Source organism: Hordeum vulgare, chromosome 2H, assembly GCF_904849725.1.
Source record: "Hordeum vulgare subsp. vulgare chromosome 2H, MorexV3_pseudomolecules_assembly, whole genome shotgun sequence".
NCBI lineage: Eukaryota > Viridiplantae > Streptophyta > Magnoliopsida > Poales > Poaceae > Hordeum > Hordeum vulgare.
Window position 1 is genome coordinate 607262667 of NC_058519.1, and position 20232 is coordinate 607282898.

Here is a 20232-nt window from a genome sequence, read left to right on the forward strand (position 1 = left end):
ATTTTTTGATTAGTTTGTCATTGGTTTGAAAAATAGTCATCGGTCTAAAAAAAAGTTCGTGCAACTTTTAAGGAATGTTTGTAGCAATTAAAAAGAAGTTTTTGGCAATAAAAAAATGTCACGTGTTTAAAAAGAATGAATGTGACTTACTTGGAAAATGTTTATACAACAGAAAAAAAATAATATATTTCAACGACACGTTTCGTAACATTCAAATGTTTTTGCATTATTCTAATGAGTTTCAAAAAATATATTCATGTATTTTTTTGAAAAATGTTAATTTTCAAAATATTCACATAGTTTATTTTTTTAGTATCACTAAAAAATGCTTCAATGCGTACTTGAAAAATATTTAACACACAATCATTTTTTTTCAAAAATATGTATCTTCAAAATGTTAATCATGTACTTGAAAAAAGTTAGACATGTATAAAAAATGGTTTAATTGTATACAATAATGCACAATGTGTATGGAAAATAGATATGAAATAAAAAATGTTAGTGGTTTTATTTTAAATGTGCATAATGTTTTACCTGATTTGTACAATAAGGTATAGTGTATACGGGTAACTGAGATATGTGTTGAGAGAAATAGAAAATAACAAAGAAACCCGATGAAGAAACATAGAAAAACGAAAAATAAAAAGAGAAATGATAAAACAAAACCGAATAATCTTGGAAAACCAGATTCAATCAGTAATAAAAGAGCAAGTAGAAAACCACATAAAAATTGTGGACAGCTACAGGTCTGAGCCGGTCCAGTCGCGCAGCAAGGCGAGAGGAAACTACGTCGTGCGTTGGGCGAGAAATAGGGCGCAGGCAGGGTGATGTATGGGCTTGTAGCATCACGGCCGGGCCCAAGGTCAACTCACCATCACGGCGGGAGGATGACGGCGGTGCGGGGGAACAGAAACAGCACGGCAGATTCACAGCCCCCCCTCCTCCCCGTTCTGTTCCCCCCCACAGCGAGATCCGACCGCCGACCACTCCGAGCCCCGCCGGACGGAGCCCCGCCGGCGTCCAGAGAGGCGAAGCCGGAGGGATGGGGTGGGGCGTGGTGGTCTACGAGGGCACGGTGGTGGGGGCGTCGCTGGTGGGGCTGGGGTGGGCGGGGCTGTGGTTCCTCAACCGGCGGCTGTACAAGGAGTACGAGGAGCGGCGGGCGCTGGTGCAGATCCTCTTCGGCCTCGTCTTCGCCTTCTCCTGCAACCTCTTCCAGCTCGTCCTCTTCGAGATCCTCCCCGTCCTCTCCAAGCACGCCCGCTTCCTCAACTGGCACCTCGACCTCTTCTGCCTCATCCTCCTCCTCGTCTTCGTCCTCCCTTACTACCACTGCTACCTGCTGCTCCGCAACTCAGGTCACCACTCCTCCAATTCGTTTGAGCATCATTTTTCTGTTTACCTGTTCTGATAGGCTGATCGGCTGGTGGTTGCAGGGGTGAGGAGGCAGCGGGCCTGCCTCGCCGCGGCCCTCTTCCTGACCATCTTCCTCTACGGCTTCTGGCGCATGGGGATTCACTTCCCCATGCCTTCTCCGGAGAAAGGTTTGGGTTTATAATCACCCCATTCCATGGCTGACAGTCTCATAGTCACTACTCACTAGTAGCTGTTACTACGCTATCGACTCTGATGCATTGTAGTTTTTAGAAAAATTACACGCCTGTTGGATGCATTCACTTCATTGTACCGTGTCACTGGTTTTGACTTGCTGCTTACTCTGTAGGTTTCTTTACGATGCCGCAGTTGGTTAGTAGGATCGGCGTAATTGGAGTGACTGTCATGGCTGTTCTTTCTGGTTTTGGTGCGGTCAATCTGCCATACAGCTACCTGTCTCTGTTCATCAGGTTTACTTCAACACGATTCCCTTCTGTTGGTTTACGCCACATTGCACGCGTCATCTTGACCTATCATATCCCGACCTTCAGGGAAATCGATGAAATGGACATCAAAGCTTTGGAACGGCAGCTGATGCAATCCATGGAGTCATCTATTGCTAAGAAAAAGAAAATTATTCTGTCCAAAATGGAGATGGAAAGGATTCAAGGATCAGAGGAGGTGTGCTAACTAGTCTCTTGTTTTAAAAAAATTTGAATATTGATCATGGTTATTGGATTGCAATACCCTTGAGGATTTTGTGGGAGCATAGAGGATGATAAGATATAAACATTGTTGGTTATTAATACCGCCTTCAATTGCCATTTTTGTTCCTTTTGCTCTAGTATCATTATAGTCCATTAATAAGGAATGATAGATATTAGATCGTAGCCCACATTAAGGTTGCAGCTTACTATTAGCGAACACTTCCTTTATTTTGATGTGGACCCATTTGACATGACCTAATAGATATTAATACTCGCAGAAGCTTAAAGCCATATCATTTCTGAAGCGTATTGTTGGAACAGTTGTTCGATCTGTGCAAGAAGATCAAACTGAGCAGGGTATGGTGTATATTCTTTGTTTGTATACTCGTGGACTCTGCAGTTTGCTCCATTAGTGATAGTTACCAATTCCTTTTTATCTCTTGCAGATATCAAAAACTTGGAAGCAGAGGTCCAGGGATTGGAAGAGCTTTCCAAACAGCTATTCCTTGAGATATATGAATTACGTCAAGCTAAGGTATTCTTGTTGTTCATTTGGCCAGTGTCTTAAGATCAACAACCAATTAGTGGGACATATCCTGTTGATTTATGAAATCTTGTGGTGTTTAATCCTATGAATACCCGGGAGTTATGATTAGTACTTGTTTGTTGTGTTGGCTATTGATCAATGATTTGGTGAGACATGTGTCAGAACTGATACTCTTCTCACATACTAAGATACTAGAACAGCATCATAAATGTTATATAACTTACTCAAGTCCATTGTTTAAAAGTGTTAGCGCAGATATATTCAAATTGATCATTTGTTCAGTGAGACATTTTTTAATCTCTTATCTCATTTCGCTGTAGTGGCTATTATTATTACAATAAATGATCTTATTTTTTGCGCACAATTTTTCAATTACTTTCCAGATAGCTGCTGCTTATTCCCGAACCTGGAGAGGACATTTTCAGAATCTGCTAGGATATGCCTTGTCAGTATATTGTGTTTATAAGATGCTCAAGGTACTACTCCAAAATGCATTCTGTTGTTTTGCTCTATGCGTCTCCCTGGTTCATGTATCAACATATAACAATGAAATTAATAACAAAAGTATCATGTAAGAAAAACCATTTCACAAAATGAATAAAGATTTCTCCTGTGACAAAGTGTTGTTTTGTTTCTTTGAAATGGAACCGGGGCAGGAGCTCTTTTCCTCGGAAAAATAAGATTTCTCCATTTGGATGCTCTCAAACTGATGCAACATTATTTTGTGAGGATGTTCTTTTTTCCTACATGCATCTGTAAATGATCTTACTTTCATTTTTCGTTTTTCACTTTGCAGGCCTTGCAGAGTGTAGTCTTTAAAGCGGTACAGACCTCTCCATGAACTTATGGACCTAGAATTAGTTACTCACCATTTCTGATTCTCATTGTTTACCTACATTCTGTATTTCCTATCAGGCTGGCTCTGTTGATCCGGTAACCATGACGATTACCATTTTCTTGAGGCATTTTGATATCGGTATTGATGTCACACTATTATCACAGGTTGGTATTCTGTGGCTAAAATAATCTTAGAATGAATTCTGCATTTCATCAGAATAAGAGTTTTCTGTGGATTTGACCTAAATGAATCGTTTGTCATGTCATTTGACCCTTGCCGGAAACTCTTGTCTATTGTACTATACTATATGTTGATACTCCATCTGAGTCACAATATAGACTACAGGTTATGTGTTGCTATACGTTCTCCCTGCCTATTTGTTCATGTCCTTACTTACATATGTCTTGCTTTTGCGACGTGCTTGCAGTACATATCTTTGCTGTTCATCGGGATGTTGGTTGGCATATCTATCCGAGGTTTCTTGGCAAATGTTATGAAGGTGAACATTCTTTTTGGTTGCTACTTTTTATTTTGTACACACGAGTTTCGGACTTGTTGTTACTTGTCAGTATCCTCTGTACTGTAGTCTCTGATCCAATAATGTTTTCTTTTTTTTCGAAATGGAGGCAAAAGATTTGCCTCATCCATTAATTAAGGAGAGAATAGAGTTTAAAGTTTTACAAAACACCCACAACAGCGGCATGCCGATTACTCGCCCAACACTGACCCGATAATGTCATCACTGGTCGAAAAATGCTACTCCCTTCTATCCAAATTAATTGTCGCAGCTCTAGTACAACTACAAGAGCTGCGACAGTTAATTTGGACCAGAGGGAGTAGTAAAACGGAAATAAATGCATTTTAACTGTTTGTAACGTACTCCAGTAACCTTCTCTGCCCATTTTTCATTTAATAAGTAGACTTCCAGCTGTTGAATTTTCCTTGTTACCGAGCATTCAAACGTAACCGTGTCTCATTTTCATTTTCTATGCAGTTCTTCTTTGCTTTTTCTAGAGTTGGGACCGGGTCAACAACGAATGTTGTCCTTTTCTTATCTGAGATCATGGGCATGTATTTCATATCATCGATTCTTCTGATAAGGAAAAGCCTGGCAAATGAGTACAGGTATTCGTCTACTGCTTGAGTACCCTTCCTGTATACTGTCCTGGCCTTATTTGTTTTATTATTGTTTAATTCAACTTGCTACTTTGAGTTTAAGTATATGCAACTCGTTTTATTCTCTTTCTTATTAATAACTTCAGTTGCCGAGCCATAGACAATGTTATGTGCTCAATTGACCCTTCCACTCTTTTTGCAGAAATGTTATCAACTTATTATAATTTAAAGAATAAAACATGGTAGTATGTACGAAGATGCTGAGGATATTTTTTTCAACTGAATATATTAATGGGATGACTATGGATTAAGTTACAACACTTTTCGTTCAAGACAAGTTACCTTCTTTATCCAGTCTTTCCACTCCCACCGGTACTACGTGTAGCATGACGAGTGTATATTGAGTAAAGTGTACACATGTAACATGGCCATTCCAATATGAACGTCTCTGTTGAGTGTTGACCCACAACTGAACTGACTATTTAATGAATAATACAGATTGGATATGGAATATGATTATCTAAACCTTGCTTTATGCTATGCAAGATTTTGAAATATACATCATGGATCACATTCCGTTTGAGAAAATTGATGTTTGTTAATGCACGTTTTCTCAGGGTGATCATCACAGATGTTTTGGGCGGTGACATTCAGTTTGACTTCTACCACCGCTGGTTTGATGCCATATTCGTGGCGAGTGCCTTCTTGTCCTTGCTTTTGATTTCAGCCCAGTACACCTCCCGGCAAGCAGACAAGCATCCAATTGATTGACGTGTCTTGTCCCACTTGTGCATAGTGTTGCTTTTAACCACTATCTGTCCAAGGTATGTGCTTACACTTCCCACTTTATCTATTGAATGTGCCGACTTTTTATGATGTTTTTCTGCCTTTTGGGTCAGGTTGACACATTCTTTAAAGTCAGTTCACAAAGGAGGTTGTTTCTTAGGAGACCTCCACACACAGTTACGGAAAATATAGTACACCAGTTAACTCGAAGGCGGCTGTTTGCTTGAAAGTTTGTTCGCGAGTTGGTGTTGAGTCATGATTAACAGCTCCTCCATAGTTTTCAAGCCATCAGTGCTGGCCCTGCAGTAGTCAGAGAAGTGTTGCGTGGTGATGTTGCAACGGGGCAGTTTGCAGTGCTTTTATCAAAACAAGCGAGGAAGCCACCCTCTTAGGAATGGTGAAGGATGGTGTAATATAGCTTTGGAATATAGCTTGTTAGCATCGTCTGCAGTTGGTGTACCTTCCACAATTGTTTTGAGCTATTGTGCAATATTTGCCATAACTTTTAAAAGGAAAAAAAGATTATTAGTATTCATGTGATCATTAATATCTTCGGAAGTACTCCCTCCGTTCTTAAATATAAGACCTTTTAGAGATTACACTATGAACTACATACGGATGTATATAGACATCTTTTAAATGTAGATTCACTTATTTTGCTTTGTATGTAGTCTATAGTGCAATCTCCAAAAGGTCTTATATTTAGGAACGGAAGAAGTATAAACCATTTGCCATCTGCATGCTGTGTGTACTTGTAAGCTTTGTGCAAGAAGAAGGAATATGGTACTGGCTAAGCGCGTCCAATTTGGGTCAGTCGATTTGTTATGAGCTGTCGGATGCAAGATGGATTGTTAGACCGGCTTCTTCAACCTCCAGCCCAACTGCCTGTTCATCTACTTCCTTGACTGCTACTTCCTTTCCTTTCGCGTCTGCTTCCTTCTAGCGGAAATCGATCGGCCCAAACACAATTTTCAGCGACTTACAAGTAGCTAAACTGGAAAAATTATTCTTTCATGTCTTGTGCATCTCAACCCACATCCTTCTGCGGTCGTGCTTAGAGCATCTTCAGCTGTTCGGTCCTTCAAAGGCTTGAAATAGCGCCTTTTGGGGGCGAATCAACACTAAAATCGGCTGCTGGGGGAGGGGGAGGGCTCGGATTCCCAGTCGCCCTGTAGACGTCGTTTTTCAAATTAATTTTGGACCAAATTTGAAGAAACTGGCTCGATTTTGGATGAAATTTAGGCGTTTTTATTCAAATTTGTACAAACTTAAAGAAGTACATAAAACATAAAAAACTACGCCGCCTCCTTCCGCTAACCTAGTTCATGCCGAGCAGCTGGTAGAAAGCGGTGTAGTCGCTGCCGTCGTCATCATCGTCGTCGCCGTACTTGCTGCAGCCCTGCCCGGGTTTGCCGCTGTGGATAGGAGCGGTCTACGCCGACATCTCCTCGTCGCTGTCGGAGAGTACGATGATGCCGCCCTATTAGCGATCGCGGCGCCGCGCGGCGATCTCCTCCAGAGCGTGGCGTTGGCACTCCATCTCCTCCCGGGCGTAGTCGTCGCACGTCCACTTTAGACGGATATCGAGGTCGGCGGCCATCTCGACGTGTTCTTGCTTGATGACCAGCGGCGTAACCGGCTCCTTTGGCCTGACTAGGCGAAGGTGGGCGCGGGGAGGTGAAGGTTGGCGGCGACCTTCGTTTATATCGAGGTTGCCGCTACGGCTGCGAGGGCACTCCGACGTCTACCAGGGCTCGGCCTTCATGGTGGCGAGCGGCGACGTCGTGCCGGAGGAGCGGGAGGAGGACAAGGAGGACCCCGTCATTTACCTCGGCAACCACGGGCTCCCGCTCCGACGCGAGAATGACGACACCGGGTACTCCAGCGGCGGCTCGTTGCCGCCCTCGATGTGCTCGAGGATGGTATGGAACGTGCGCCGGGGACGCCCCACCACTGATGGCGGCCATCGGAGTTGTGCTGCACTCTTGGAGGCGAGCTGGTCGGCATGGCGACGCTGGAAGTACGCCGCCCAGAGAGGGAGGTTGTCGGCAGCGTACCTTTCTTCCTGCCACGCATGCGCGTGATCTCGCCAAGGCGGATGGCGGAGGGGGCATGGGGACGCCTCCGGCGCTCAGCCTCCAGGCGCTCGACACGCGCATGTCTGGCGCCGCCGGGTAGTTGGCCTCGTGAAGGGTGTGTGCCTCCCACTCGTGCAACGATCGGCGGCCGAAGTCGTTAGCAGCCGTTCCGTCGTCGGGGAATCGTTCAGCCATGGACCCGGGCAAGTTTTTCGGCAGTGGAGGCGAGAGAGATGGGAGAAGAGGATGAAGGGCGAGTGTGCGGCGAGCGGCAGCAACGCACGACTTCTATAACGGGAAATGAGCAGGAGCGGTGTGCACGCGTGGCGGGAAAGGGCGGCACGCGCGGCGGCTTGCCATCACTGCGCCCCCAGACCTTGGAATCACGTGCATTGAACCAACGCGAGAGCCAAGGTGATGAGGAGGACGAAGGTTCTCCGTGACGCCCAGTCTCGCTGACTCGTCGGGTCCACACAGAAGGAATTTGGCACGATTTGTTTTTGCGTCAAATTTGAGGCGCCTCCTGCGTGTTGGGTTTGGCGTGGGTTCGTCAACGTTAATTTTGATCCAAACCGGTGAAAAATAAGGTCCTGAGGACCCAACTGAAACATTTTTTAACGCCGGCAATAAAAAAAGTCTTGATGGCGGCACGGGTGAAGATGCTCTTAAAAATAGGCCCTGTTTAAAACCACAATAGATTATGATAATCTGGATTGTGAAGATAGATTATATAATCTGATTTATAAAAATAATCTAGGTGTGCATGTTTGGAGGCCAAATTATATAAACTGTAATCCATGTTTTACATTGCATAATGACATGTCTGTCCTCTGATTTTCTTTAAAACAGAGGAGGATGGCGGTGACAGGAACGTAATTATCTCCAACTTTATAAAGGTAATTGGTCATTAGCAATCCATAATCTGATTTTAGTTGGGGTAGAGTAGATTGTGAGTTTTTAATAATCTGTCTATCTAGTTTCTATAATCTACACCATAATCTGTCTTGTTTAAAGATAGAATGAATTATAAAATCTAGATTATATAATCTGAGTGGTTCGGCCATAGTCGACCCTTTCTTCGTGTCGTGGTGCCTTATTGGAAACATCTGGACGAGACAGTAAATTTTGTACTATCGCTGCATCAGCTTTCTGCTCGTAGTCCGTCAAACTGAACGCAGGCGACCGTATGCACGTAGCCAGAGGAAGGAGATAGAGCATACATGTACAAGTACAGCACCCCCTTTTGTTGGGTTGCCAAGTGGAGAGAGCACACCATCCACACCCAGACCCAGAGAGAGGTAGCATAGCACTATCGCGGAGCAGGGCACAAGATGGCTCGAGACTGTCGCACGCCAGTGCGCCCGTGGATGGACCATCTCCATGCACGCCACATTGCTGCCCGTGCCGCGGATGTGGCGACCGATGGATGTGCCCGGCCGCCCAGCTTTGTCACACTCACACGCACGCACGCACAACGGCACAAGCCAAGAGGCCAAGCACGCGCGTCCAACATGCACGTACGTACGTCCTGCGGTTGAGAAAAGACAAATCTGTCACGCGCTGCACTGCACCGAGGATCGTGGCGTGTGTTGAATTGTGTACATCGTCATCAGCTCGACCGGGGTGCCCTCTCTGTCTCGTCTCCCGTGTGCATGCTGCCGGCTTCACTTTCACGCACGCATGCATGCATGCATGAAGCCATGAACTCACGATGGATCCATCCCTGTAGCGCCTGTTGCGGCTCTGCGCAAGCGCGTCTCGTCTCTCGTCGCAGCGATAGCAGAAGCACGCGTAGCATTGTATGTATATATACGTGCCTAGCCAGGCCATGGTATCTTTGCTTTGGCAGGCAGCAGGCAGCAGGCACAGCGCCTGCTCCAAAGCGAGCGAGCGAGCCAGTCAGCAAAGCGAGCCAGCGACACAGGTGCTGCTAGCTGAGGCGCCTGCGCCTGCATGGAACGACTTTGGTTGTAGGGGCCGGGGCCGGGGCCGTGCCCGTGCCCGTGTGTTCATGTTCCAGCTGGGACACACACGGGACGGTCAATGCAATGCAGTGCGATGCGATGCGATGCACGGCGCCCGTACCGTACGTGGTCGTGCAGGTGCAGGTGCAGGAGCAGGAGGCAGCCCCCTCGGAATGGCGAGACCGGCCTGACGCGCGTCCGGCCGGGTACGAGTACGACGCCATGCCATTGCCATGCACGCGGCGAGAGAAGAAGCCGACCCTGGGTCTGAGCCTGAGTCGAGCGAGCTAGGGCCAGGCATCGATCAGGTGTCTCGTTTCAGAGGCTGCTGGGCTAGCTGTTCATTAACAGGGGCCGCCCTAAAGGCTGCATGCGCCTGTAGAGGCACGCACGTACGTACGTACGCGCCGTGCGCGCACATGTGCGACCAACAGGACGAGCGCCGGCCGCCCGCACGTCGAGCCGTCGCGATCGGCCGCTCGAGCTCCGGTGGTGCAGCAGCTGGCTAGCAAGCGTGGGTCAGTCGGTGTGCGTCGCCAGCCGATCGAGGTAGCCGAGCATGCTGCATGCACGTAATAAATTGGTCAATCCGTCGATGCAGTGTACTAGAGTAGTACGTGCGTGCGTACACGACCGGGGCATGCATGCATGCATGCATTAATGCATACATGGATGCATGCGTGGAAACCCGTGGGCCGGTCGAGCGTGACGAGACGCCGGCGTCGCTCCCTGTCTCTCGTGCGCGCGCTCTGGGGCTACGGCCGGGAGCGCCGCGTGCACGCTTGGGAACTCGACCGGCGCTCGACTGGACAAGTCGCGGCGCTGCTTTGTTTGCGCCTGGCCCCTTTCAATTCGCGGACGTCCGTCTCGAATCAGTCACTGGTTAAGGCGGCGACTGAGCTTGGACTTGGAGCCATGGAGGGACGGGCACGGGATGGACGTGGACTCGACTGCGCTCGACTCGACCGGACTCGAGTGGCCTTTTCCCAAAGGCTGCCCACATACTGGTCACATGGCCCATTCCCCCACCGGGCTCGGTGCATCGTGCCGTGCGCGCCTTTCCTCAAAGATTTGCTTCGCTTTGGCGTCCGTCGGGGAAACCTCGATTGGTCCGCTCCACTCCACCAACACGCCTCTTTCTCTCTCTACTCCCGTCCGGTCGTTTTCCCCGTCCTCTCCCTTTGGCCGCGCGCGGAAGCAGAGAGAAACCGCGTGCACATCGCCGTGGATCGACCGATCGATCGATCGATCTCAGATGGCGATCGAATGGCGATGGATGGATACATGCCAAGCTTGCAGTGCAGCTGCATTGAACGTGTCCTAGTCCTACTGTATTGAGAGAGAGAGAGAGAGAGCCAAAGAGAGAGAGCGGATGGGCACAGAGCTGGGCACAGTGGGCTAGGAGTACATGCATGGCCTAGCACCTACGGCGCGCTCCCGGTAGCCCCTGCCGCTCCATCAAAAGTTGCGACGGCACGCATGCAGCGCAGTGCAGGCCGATCAATGCAACGTAGTACTCCTACACTGCCCTTCCGCTTTGCGTCGTCTACCTCCCGTCCGTCGTGGCTTCGTGGAGAACGTATGACGGCATACCCAACGCGGATCATGGGATGGACGACCTCAAAAGTGTGTAGACACATGTCCTGTTGTAGTATCCGTGAACATACGACCGGGGACTGTCATTCAACCCCACCCCTCAAACACTCGCCACTTTCGTGTTTCCAATACTTCAAATATTGAATATAATCAGAAATAAATACTATAGTGCATCAATAACTCAAAAGTAAACGGTACAGCTATTTGGCAAACGTTCGCCAGGGATCAAATTCACTCTGGATGTTTGGGTACCTAACCCACTACCTGAACCCGAACTGAACAGAATTACTCGAATTGTTGTGTAATACGGGTATCGGGTTAGGGTTCGGTTCTCATGTCCTAGCTATTCGGTTTTCGGGTTAGGGTTCGGGTTCTAGTCTGTAAAACTCAAAATACCCAAACTAAACGAATTATTCATACTAGCTAAATTATTCATGATATTGTTACACTTACGTGTTATCCATAATAACTTAAATACCCCTACTGTTCAAAATACTCACACTATCTGAATTATTCATACCAAAAGTTGATGTGTGCTCCGAATATTTTGGGTTTTTTGGGTACTCGAATAACCCAAACTAAAATTTTGCGTGATTTGGGTTCGGGTGTATTTTGGATACAAAAATTTTTGGTTCCCATTTTTGAATACCAGAATTACCCATAACCCGAAATACCCAAACCAAAATAGCCAAAATACCCGAACGCCCAGGCTGAGATCAAATCGCCGGGAACGCCCCAAAAAATAGTTTGGATTTGAATTGAACTTATTATCCGGACACATGTTTACTTGTCCATATAAAACGTCCACAAATGCTCAATTCAGAACATTTGAAGCTATGTGTGAGCTCCCCGATTGTGAATATGATGATGCATTTGGAGAATCAAACTATTGGGAGGAGGCCAAATTTCGTGTTTTGACCATTTTGCTGAACCAAGTCGAGATTTGATCCTCGTTTTAAAAAAAATCAGGGTCTGACCTTTTTCCTAGCGCGAGACCCCATGTCCGTAGGGTATAACAACCTACCGCCAAGGCCCCTGACGGTAGAGTTACACGTCCTACCGCAACAATTTGTAAGTCTCCGCGCATGCACCCTACCGCGAGGCACCTTGGCGGTAGGATTGCATAGGTAGGGGTGCACTACGCTAACGTGGCCCCTTTTTCTATCGCGAGGGGCCTTGGCGGTAGGTTGTTATACCCTATCGTCATGGGGCCTCACGGTAGGAAAAGGGTTAGATCGCAATTTTTTTGCAAACAAGGGTCAGATCTCGATTTACTTCAGCAAAAGGGTCAAAACATGAAAATAAGCCTTGGGGGGATGATCCCCAAGTAGGCTTAATACGTCTCCAACGTATCAATAATTTCTGATGGTTTCATGCTATTATCTTGTCAAACTTTGGATGTCTTGCATGCCTTTTATATATTTTTTGGGACTAACTTATTAACTCAGTGCCAAGTACCAGTTCCAATTTTTTCTATGTTTTTGACCCCTTTCACAGGAGATTTTGAAACAGAGTCCAAACGGAAGAAAATTCCCGAAAAGATTTTTCCGTAAAGGAAGAAGATCGGGAAGTTTGAGAGCCAAGGTAGGGGGGCCTCACGGGCCCCACAAGGCCCCACCCCGCGGCCAGGGGGGAGGCCGCGGCCCACAGGCTTGTGGGCCCCCTCGGCGCCCTCTTCCCTTAGGGTTGCGCCTATATATTCCCCAAAAATCCAAAAAAAAATCAAGAGATCACCAAAAGTACTTTTCCGCCGCCGCAAGCTTCTATCTCTGCAAGATCCCATCTGGGGCACGTTCTGGTGCCCTGCGGGAGGGGGGATTCGGACATGGAGGGCTTCTTCATCAACACCATGACCTCTCCTATGATGCGTGAGTAGTTCACCGTAGACCTACGGGTCCATAGCTAGTAACTAGATGGCTTCTTCTCTCTCTTGGATCTTCAATACCAAGTTCTCCATGATCTTCATGGAGATCTATCCGATGTAATCTTCTTTTGCGGTGTGTTTGTCGAGACCCGATGAATTGTGGATTTATGATCAGATTATCTATGAATCTTATTTTAGTTTCTTCTGATCTCTCTTATGCATGATTTCATATCCTTGTAATTCTCTTCGAGTTGTGGGTTTTCTTTGACCAACTAGATCTATGATCCTTGCAATGGGAGAAGTGCTTGGTTTTGGGTTCATACCGTGCGGTGACCTCACCCAGTGACAGAAGGGGTAGCGAGGCACGCATCGTTTTGTTGCCATCAAGGGTAAAAAGATGGGGTTTTCATCATTGGTTTGAGATTATCCCTCTACATCATGTCATCTTGCTTAAAGTGTTACTCTGTTCGTCATGAACTCAATACACTAGATGGATGCTGGATAGCGGTCGATGTGTGGAGTAATAGTAGTAGATGCAGAAAGTATCGGTCTACTTGTCTCGGACGTGATGCCTATATGTATTATCATTGCCTTAGATATCGTCATGACTTTGCGCGGTTCTATCAATTGCTCGACAGTAATTTGTTCACCCACCGTGATATTTGCTATTTTGAGAGAAGCCTCTAGTGAACACTGTGGCCCCGGGTCTACTCCACACCATATTTTCAGCCTTACACTTTTTACTTCGTTGCACTTTCCGTCTTCAGATCTCACTTTGCAAACAATCTTGAAGGGATTGACAACCCCTTTGAAGCGTTGGGTGCAAGCTTGTTTGTGTTTGCGCAGGTACTCTGGACTTGACGAGACCCTCCTTCTGGATCGATACCTTGGTTCTCAAACTCAGGGAAATACTTACTGCTCCTGTGCTGCATCACCCTTTTCTCTTCAAGGGAAAAACCAACGTAAACAAGAGAAGTAGCAAGAAGAATTCCTAGCGCCAAGGAAGGACTTTTGTTACCATAGCAGAAGAATTTCTGGCGCCGTTGCCGGGGAGGAAAATCAAGTCAAGAACTCATCCAAGTAGGTGTCGCAGACTCATCTCTTGCATTTACTTTGTTTGTCAGTTGCCTCTCGTTTTCCTCTCCCCCACTTCACCAATTTGCCTTTTTCGTTTGCCTTTTTCTCGCTTGCTCTTTGTTTGCTTGTGTGCTTGCTTGCTTGTTGAAGTCACCATGAATGAAAACACCAAACCTTGTGACTTCTCGAATACTAATAATAATGATTTTATTAGTACTCCGATTGCTCCCGCCACTAGTGCGGAGTCATACGAAATCAATGCCGCTTTGCTGAATCTTGTTATGAAAGAGCAATTCTCTAGCCTTCCTAGTGAAGATGCCGCATCCCATCTCAATACCTTCATTGAGCTTTGCGATATGCAAAAGAAGAGAGATGTGGATAATGACGTGATTAAATTGAAGCTCTTTTCCTTTCTCGTTGCGAGATCGCGCAAAAACTTGGTTTTCTTCTTTGCCCAAAAATAGTATCGATTCTTGGGATAAGTGCAAAGATGCTTATATATCCAAGTATTTTCCGCCGGCTAAGATTATTTCTCTCCGTAATGATATCATGAATTTCAAGCAACTTGATCATGAACATGTTTCACAATCTTGGGAGAGAATGAAATTAATGATTACAAATTGTCCCGCTCATGGCTTGAGTCTTTGGATGATTATTCAAATCTTTTACGCTGACTTGAATTTCGCTTCTAGAAATATCTTGGACTCCGCCTCCGGTGGAACGTTCATGGAAATCATGTTAGGGGAACCACAAAGCTCTTAGGCAACATCATGACGAACTACTCTCAGTGGCACACTGAAAGGTCACCTACTAGTAAGAAGGTACACGCTATAGAAGAAATTAACTCGTTGAGTGCTAAGATGGACGAGTTAATGAATTTGGCTGCTAGTAGAAGTGCTCCTTTGGATTCGAATGACATGCCCTTGTATTCTTTGATTGAGAGTAGCAACGCTAGCTTGGGCGTTAATTTTGTTGGTAGGAATAACTTTGGCAACAACAATGCTTTTAGAGGAAACTATGTTCCTAGGCCTTTTCCTAGTAACTCCTCTAATAATTTTGGCAACTCCTACAACAGTACTCATGGAAATTACAATAGATTACCCTCTGATCTAGAGAGTAATATCAAAGAGTTCATCAACTCTCAAAAGATTTTCAATGCGTCCATAGAGGAAAAGCTACTCAAAATTGACGATTTGGCTAAGAGCGTTGATAGAATGTCTAGTGATGTTGATGCTTTTAAAGTTAGATGTTCTCTTCCCAAAATCAACATGGATGGAACTTTGAAAGCTATGCATGTTTCCATGATTGAGAGCCAAGAAAGAACCGCCCAAATTCGTGCTAGACATGAATGTCTTAAAAAGGCGTGTTCTCGTGATGAGAATCACGAAGATCTTAAAGTGCTTGGTGTGAATCCCATTGAATCTTTGTTTTCTTGTGTCAAACCTAATGATTTTGGGGCTGGATACGAATCCACTTTGGTTGAAAAGTGCCCCAATGATTCGGAGTCTATCTATCATGATGCTAAAAGCATTGAAAGTGGAGTAGAAGATGTTAAAACAATGAGTAGTAATAAAATTACTACTGTGGATTTCAAGGAATTCAATTATGATAGTTGCTCCTTGATTGAATGCATTTCTTTGATGCAATCCATGTTAAACTCTCCACACGCTTATAGCCAAAACAAGGCCTTTACCGATCATGTCGTCGAAGCTATGATGAAATCTCTTGAAGAGAAACTTGAATTGGAAGTCTCTATCCCTACAAAGCTTCATGATGAGTGGGAACCTACTATCAAAATCAAAATCAAAAACTATGAGTGCAATGCTTTGTGTGATTTGGGTGCTAGTGTTTCTGCGATTCCAAAGTCTTTATGTGATGTACTCGGTTTTAATGAGATTGAAGAGTGTTCTCTTAATTTGCATCTTGCTGATTCTACTGTCAAGAAACCCATGGGAAGGATCAATGATGTTCTTATTATTGCAAATAGGAACTATGTACCCGTGGATTTCATTGTGCTTGACATTGATTGCAATTCTACATGCCCTATTATTCTTGGTAGACCTTTCCTAAGGACTATCGGTGCTATCATCGATATGAAGGAAGGGAATATTAGATTTCAATTTCCTTTAAGAAAGGGCATGGAACACTTTCCTAGAAAGAAAATAAGATTGCCTTATGAATCCATGATGAGGGCCACTTATGGTTTGAGCACCAAAGACGACGATACGTGATTCGATCACTTTTATGCCTAGCTAAGGGCGTTAAACAATAGCGCTTGTTGGGAGGCAACCCAATGAATTTATCTTTTTCTTTCTGTTTTGTTGCGTCCACACCATCACAATTCTGTTGTTATTGTGTTGTTTGTGTTTCTTTTTGTGTTTGATCCAAGCAAAACCTTTATGACTAGTCTTGGTGATGGTTGTTTGATCTTGCTGGAAAAAGACAGAAACTTTTCGCTCACGAGATGATTTTTCATTTTTATTCAGAAAGAGATTTTGAGTTGATTTTTTTGCTTCTGGTTGATATGACTTTTGCCAAGGCCATCGTAATTGTTCAGATTTTTTGAGGTACCAGAAGTATACGAAGTATATAGATTGCTACAGACTAGTTTGTTTTTGACAGATTCTGTTTTTGTTGAGTTGGTTGCTTGTTTTGATGAAACTATGGATAGTATCGGGGGTACTAGCCATGTAAAAGTGAGAATATAGTAGCCCAACACCAATATATATGGAATTCAAGTTTGCTACAGTACCAAAAAAAGTGGTAGTTTGTTTTCTTGTGCTAATGTTATCACGAGTTTCTGTTTAAGTTTTGTGTTGTGAAGTTTTCAAGTTTTGGGTGATGTTCTCATGGACGATGAGATAAGGAGTGGAAAGAGCTCAAGATTGGGGATGCCCAAGGCATCCCAAGCCAAATTCAAGGACACCAAAAATCCTAAGCTTGGGGATGCCCCGGGAAGGCATCCCCTCTTTCGTCTTCAATCCACCGGTAACATTACTTGGAGCTATATTTTTATTCACCACATGATATGTGTTTTGCTTGGAGCGTCTTGTATCTTAGGAGTCTTTTCCTTTTGTTGTGTAACAATCATCCTTGCCGCACACCTTTTTGAGAGAGAGAGACATGCACTCATCGTGATTTTGCTAGAATGCTCATAGTGCTTCACTTATATATTTTGAGCTAGATACTTTTGCTCTAGTGCTTCACTTATATCTTTTAGAGCACGGCGGTGCGTGACTTGGTAGTTGGCTTATTCTATGAAAGTAGTCCCAAATGTGATAGGTACCCAAAGAGGATGCAAAAAAACCTCCATTTTCATGTGCATTGAGTAGAAAGAGAAGTTTTGATTCCTCTCAACTAGTTTTGAGACGTGGATTTGGTAATATTCAGAGCTATGTTAGTAGGGTGTTTTGAATCTAGAAATACTTGTGTTGAAGTTAGTGATTCCCGTAGCATGCACGTATGGTGAACCGCTATGTTAGGAAGTCGGAGCATAATTGATCTATTGATTGTCATCCTTAGTGTTGAGGTCGGGATCGCACGATGGTTAACACCTACCAACCCTTCCCCTAGGAGTATACGTTTAGCACTCTGTTTCGATTATTAATAAAAACTTTCGCAACAAGTATGTGAGTTCTTCATGACTAATGTGAGTCCATGGTATAGATGCACTTTCACCTTCCACCATTGCTAGCCTCTCTAGTGCCGCGCAACTCTCGCCGGTGCACAAACCCACCATATTCCTTCCTCAAAACAGCCACCATACCTACCTACTATGACATTTTCATAGCCATTCCGAGATATATTGCCATGCAACTCCCACCGTTCCGTCTCATGACTTGTGCCGTCACTCTCATATTGTCATTGCATGATTGTAAGATAGCTAGCGAGATGTTTCAACGTCATACGCCATGCTAGATCGTTGCACATCCCGGTACACTACTGGAGGCATTTCCTATGGAGTCATCATTGTAAGTTTTGAGCTGTGAGTAAATAAAGTGTGATGATCATCATTATTAGAGCATTGTCCCATGTGAGGAAATAAAAAAAGAGGCCAAAGAGCCCAAAAACAAAAAAATAGAAAAGAAAAGAAAAGAGGCCTAAGAGCCCAAATGAAAAAAGGGAAAAGAGAGAAAAAGAGAGAAGGGACAATGCTACTATCTTTTTCCACACTTGTGCTTCATAATAGCACCATGTTCTTCATGATTGAGAGCTTCTTGCTTTGTCACTACCATATGCTAGTGGGAATCTTCATTATATAACTTGGCTTGTATATTCCAATGATGGGCTTCCTCAAAATTGCCTTAGGTCTTCGTGAGCAAGCAAGTTGGATGCACACCCACTAGTTTTCCTCTTGAGCTTTCACATACTTATAGCTCTAGTGCATCTCTTGTATGGCAATCCCTACTCATTCACATAGATATCTATTAATGGGCATCTCCATAACCCTTTGATACGCCGAGTCAATGTGACTATATCCTCCCTTTTTGTCTCACAACTACCACCACACTCTATTCCACCTATAGTGCTATATCCATGGCTCACGGTCATGTATTGCGTGATAGTTATAAAAAGTTTGAGAAAGCAAGAGTGCAAAAACAATTACTTGGCCAATACCAGGGTTGTGCATGATTTATATTAGTTGTGTGAGGATGATGGAGCATAGCCAGACTATATGATTTTGTAGGGATAACTTTCATTGGCCTTGTTATTTTGAAAGTTCATGATTACCTTGCTAGTTTGCTTGGAGTATTATTGTTTTCATGTCAATAGCAAACTATTGTTTCGAATCTTATGGATCTAAACATTCATGTCACGTGAAATAAGTTGCAAAGGACAACTATGCTAGGTAGCATTCCACATCAAAAATTCATTCTTTATCACTTCCCTACTCGAGGACGAGCAGGAGTTAAGCTTGGGGATGCTTGATACGTCTCCAACGTATCTATAATTTTTTATGCTTTCATGCTATTATCTTGTCAAACTTTGGATGTTTTGCATGCCTTTTCTATATTTTATGGGACTAACTTATTAACTCAGTGCCAAGTGTCAGTTCCTGTTTTTCCATGTTTTTGACCCCTTTCACAAGAGATTTTGAAACAGAGTCCAAAGGGAAGAAAATCCCCGAAAAGATTTTTTCCGTAACGGAAGAAGATCGGGAAGCTTGAGAGCCAAGGCAGGGGGGCCTCAGGGGCCCCACAAGCCCCCACCCTATGACCCACAGGCTTGTGGGCCCCCTTGGGGCCCTGTGCCCTAGGGGTTGCGCCTATATATTCCCTAAAAATCCCAAAAAAAAAATCAAGAGATCACCGAACGTACTTTTCCACCATCGCAAGCTTCTGTCTCCGCAAGATCCCATCTGGGGCACGTTCTGGTGCCCTGGCGGAGGGGGGATTCGGACACAGAGGGCTTCTTCATCAACACCATGACCTCTCCGATGATGCGTGAGTAGTTCACCGTAGACCTACGGGTCCATAGCTAGTAACTAGATGGCTTCTTCTCTCTCTTGGATCTTCAATACAAAGTTCTCCATGATCTTCATGGAGATCTATCTGATGTAATCTTCTTTTGCGGTGTGTTTGTCGAGATCCGATGAATTGTGGATTTATGATCAGATTATCTATGCATATTATTTGAGTTTCTTCTGATCTCTCTTATGCATGATTTCATATCCTTGTAATTCTCTTAGAGTTGTGGGTTTTATTTGGCCAACTAGATCTATGATTCTTGCAATGGGAGAAGTGCTTGGTTTTGGGTTCATACCGTGCGGTGACCTCACCCAGTGATAGAAGGGGTAGCGAGGCATGCATCGTGTTGTTGCCATCAAGGGTAAAAAGATGGGGTTTTCATCATTGGTTTGAGATTATCCCTCTACATCATGTCATCTTGCTTAAAGCGTTACTCTGTTCGTCATGAACTCAATACACTAGATGCATGCTGGATAGCGGTCGATGTGTGGAGTAATAGTAGTAGATGCAGAAAGTATCGGTCTACTTGTCTCGGACGTGATGCCTATATATGTATGATCATTGCCTTAGATATCATCATGACTTTGCGCGGTTCTATCAATTGCTCGACAGTAATTTGTTCACCCACCGTGATATTTGCTATTTTGAGAGAAGCCTCTAGTGAACACTATGGCCCCCGTGTCTACTCCACACCATATTTTCAGCCTTAAACTTTTTACTTCGTTGCACTTTCCGCCTTCAGATCTCACTTTGCAAACAATCTTGAAGGGATTGACAACCCATTTGAAGCGTTGGGTGCAAGCTTGTTTGTGTTTGC

The 20232-nt window shown here is 44.7% G+C and overlaps 1 protein-coding gene across 2 annotated transcripts; it reads left to right on the top strand.

The window, feature by feature from the left end:
* Positions 1–906: 906 nt before the first annotated feature.
* On the top strand, positions 907–5903 carry LOC123427727 (GPCR-type G protein COLD1). Of its 2 annotated transcripts, XM_045111844.1 has the most exons (13): positions 907–1358; positions 1437–1544; positions 1724–1844; positions 1926–2055; positions 2360–2438; positions 2528–2616; positions 3012–3104; positions 3425–3451; positions 3544–3630; positions 3894–3965; positions 4461–4591; positions 5200–5406; positions 5482–5903. In XM_045111844.1, exons 1-12 carry the CDS (start codon positions 1043–1045, stop codon positions 5351–5353), a joined length of 1407 nt encoding a protein of 468 aa, XP_044967779.1. In that variant the 5' UTR covers positions 907–1042; the 3' UTR covers positions 5354–5406; positions 5482–5903. The 2 variants fall into 2 exon arrangements, with proteins under 2 accessions (XP_044967779.1, XP_044967780.1); XM_045111845.1 differs by lacking the exons at positions 5200–5406; positions 5482–5903 and adding an exon at positions 4785–5117.
* The last annotated feature ends 14329 nt before the right edge of the window (positions 5904–20232 follow it).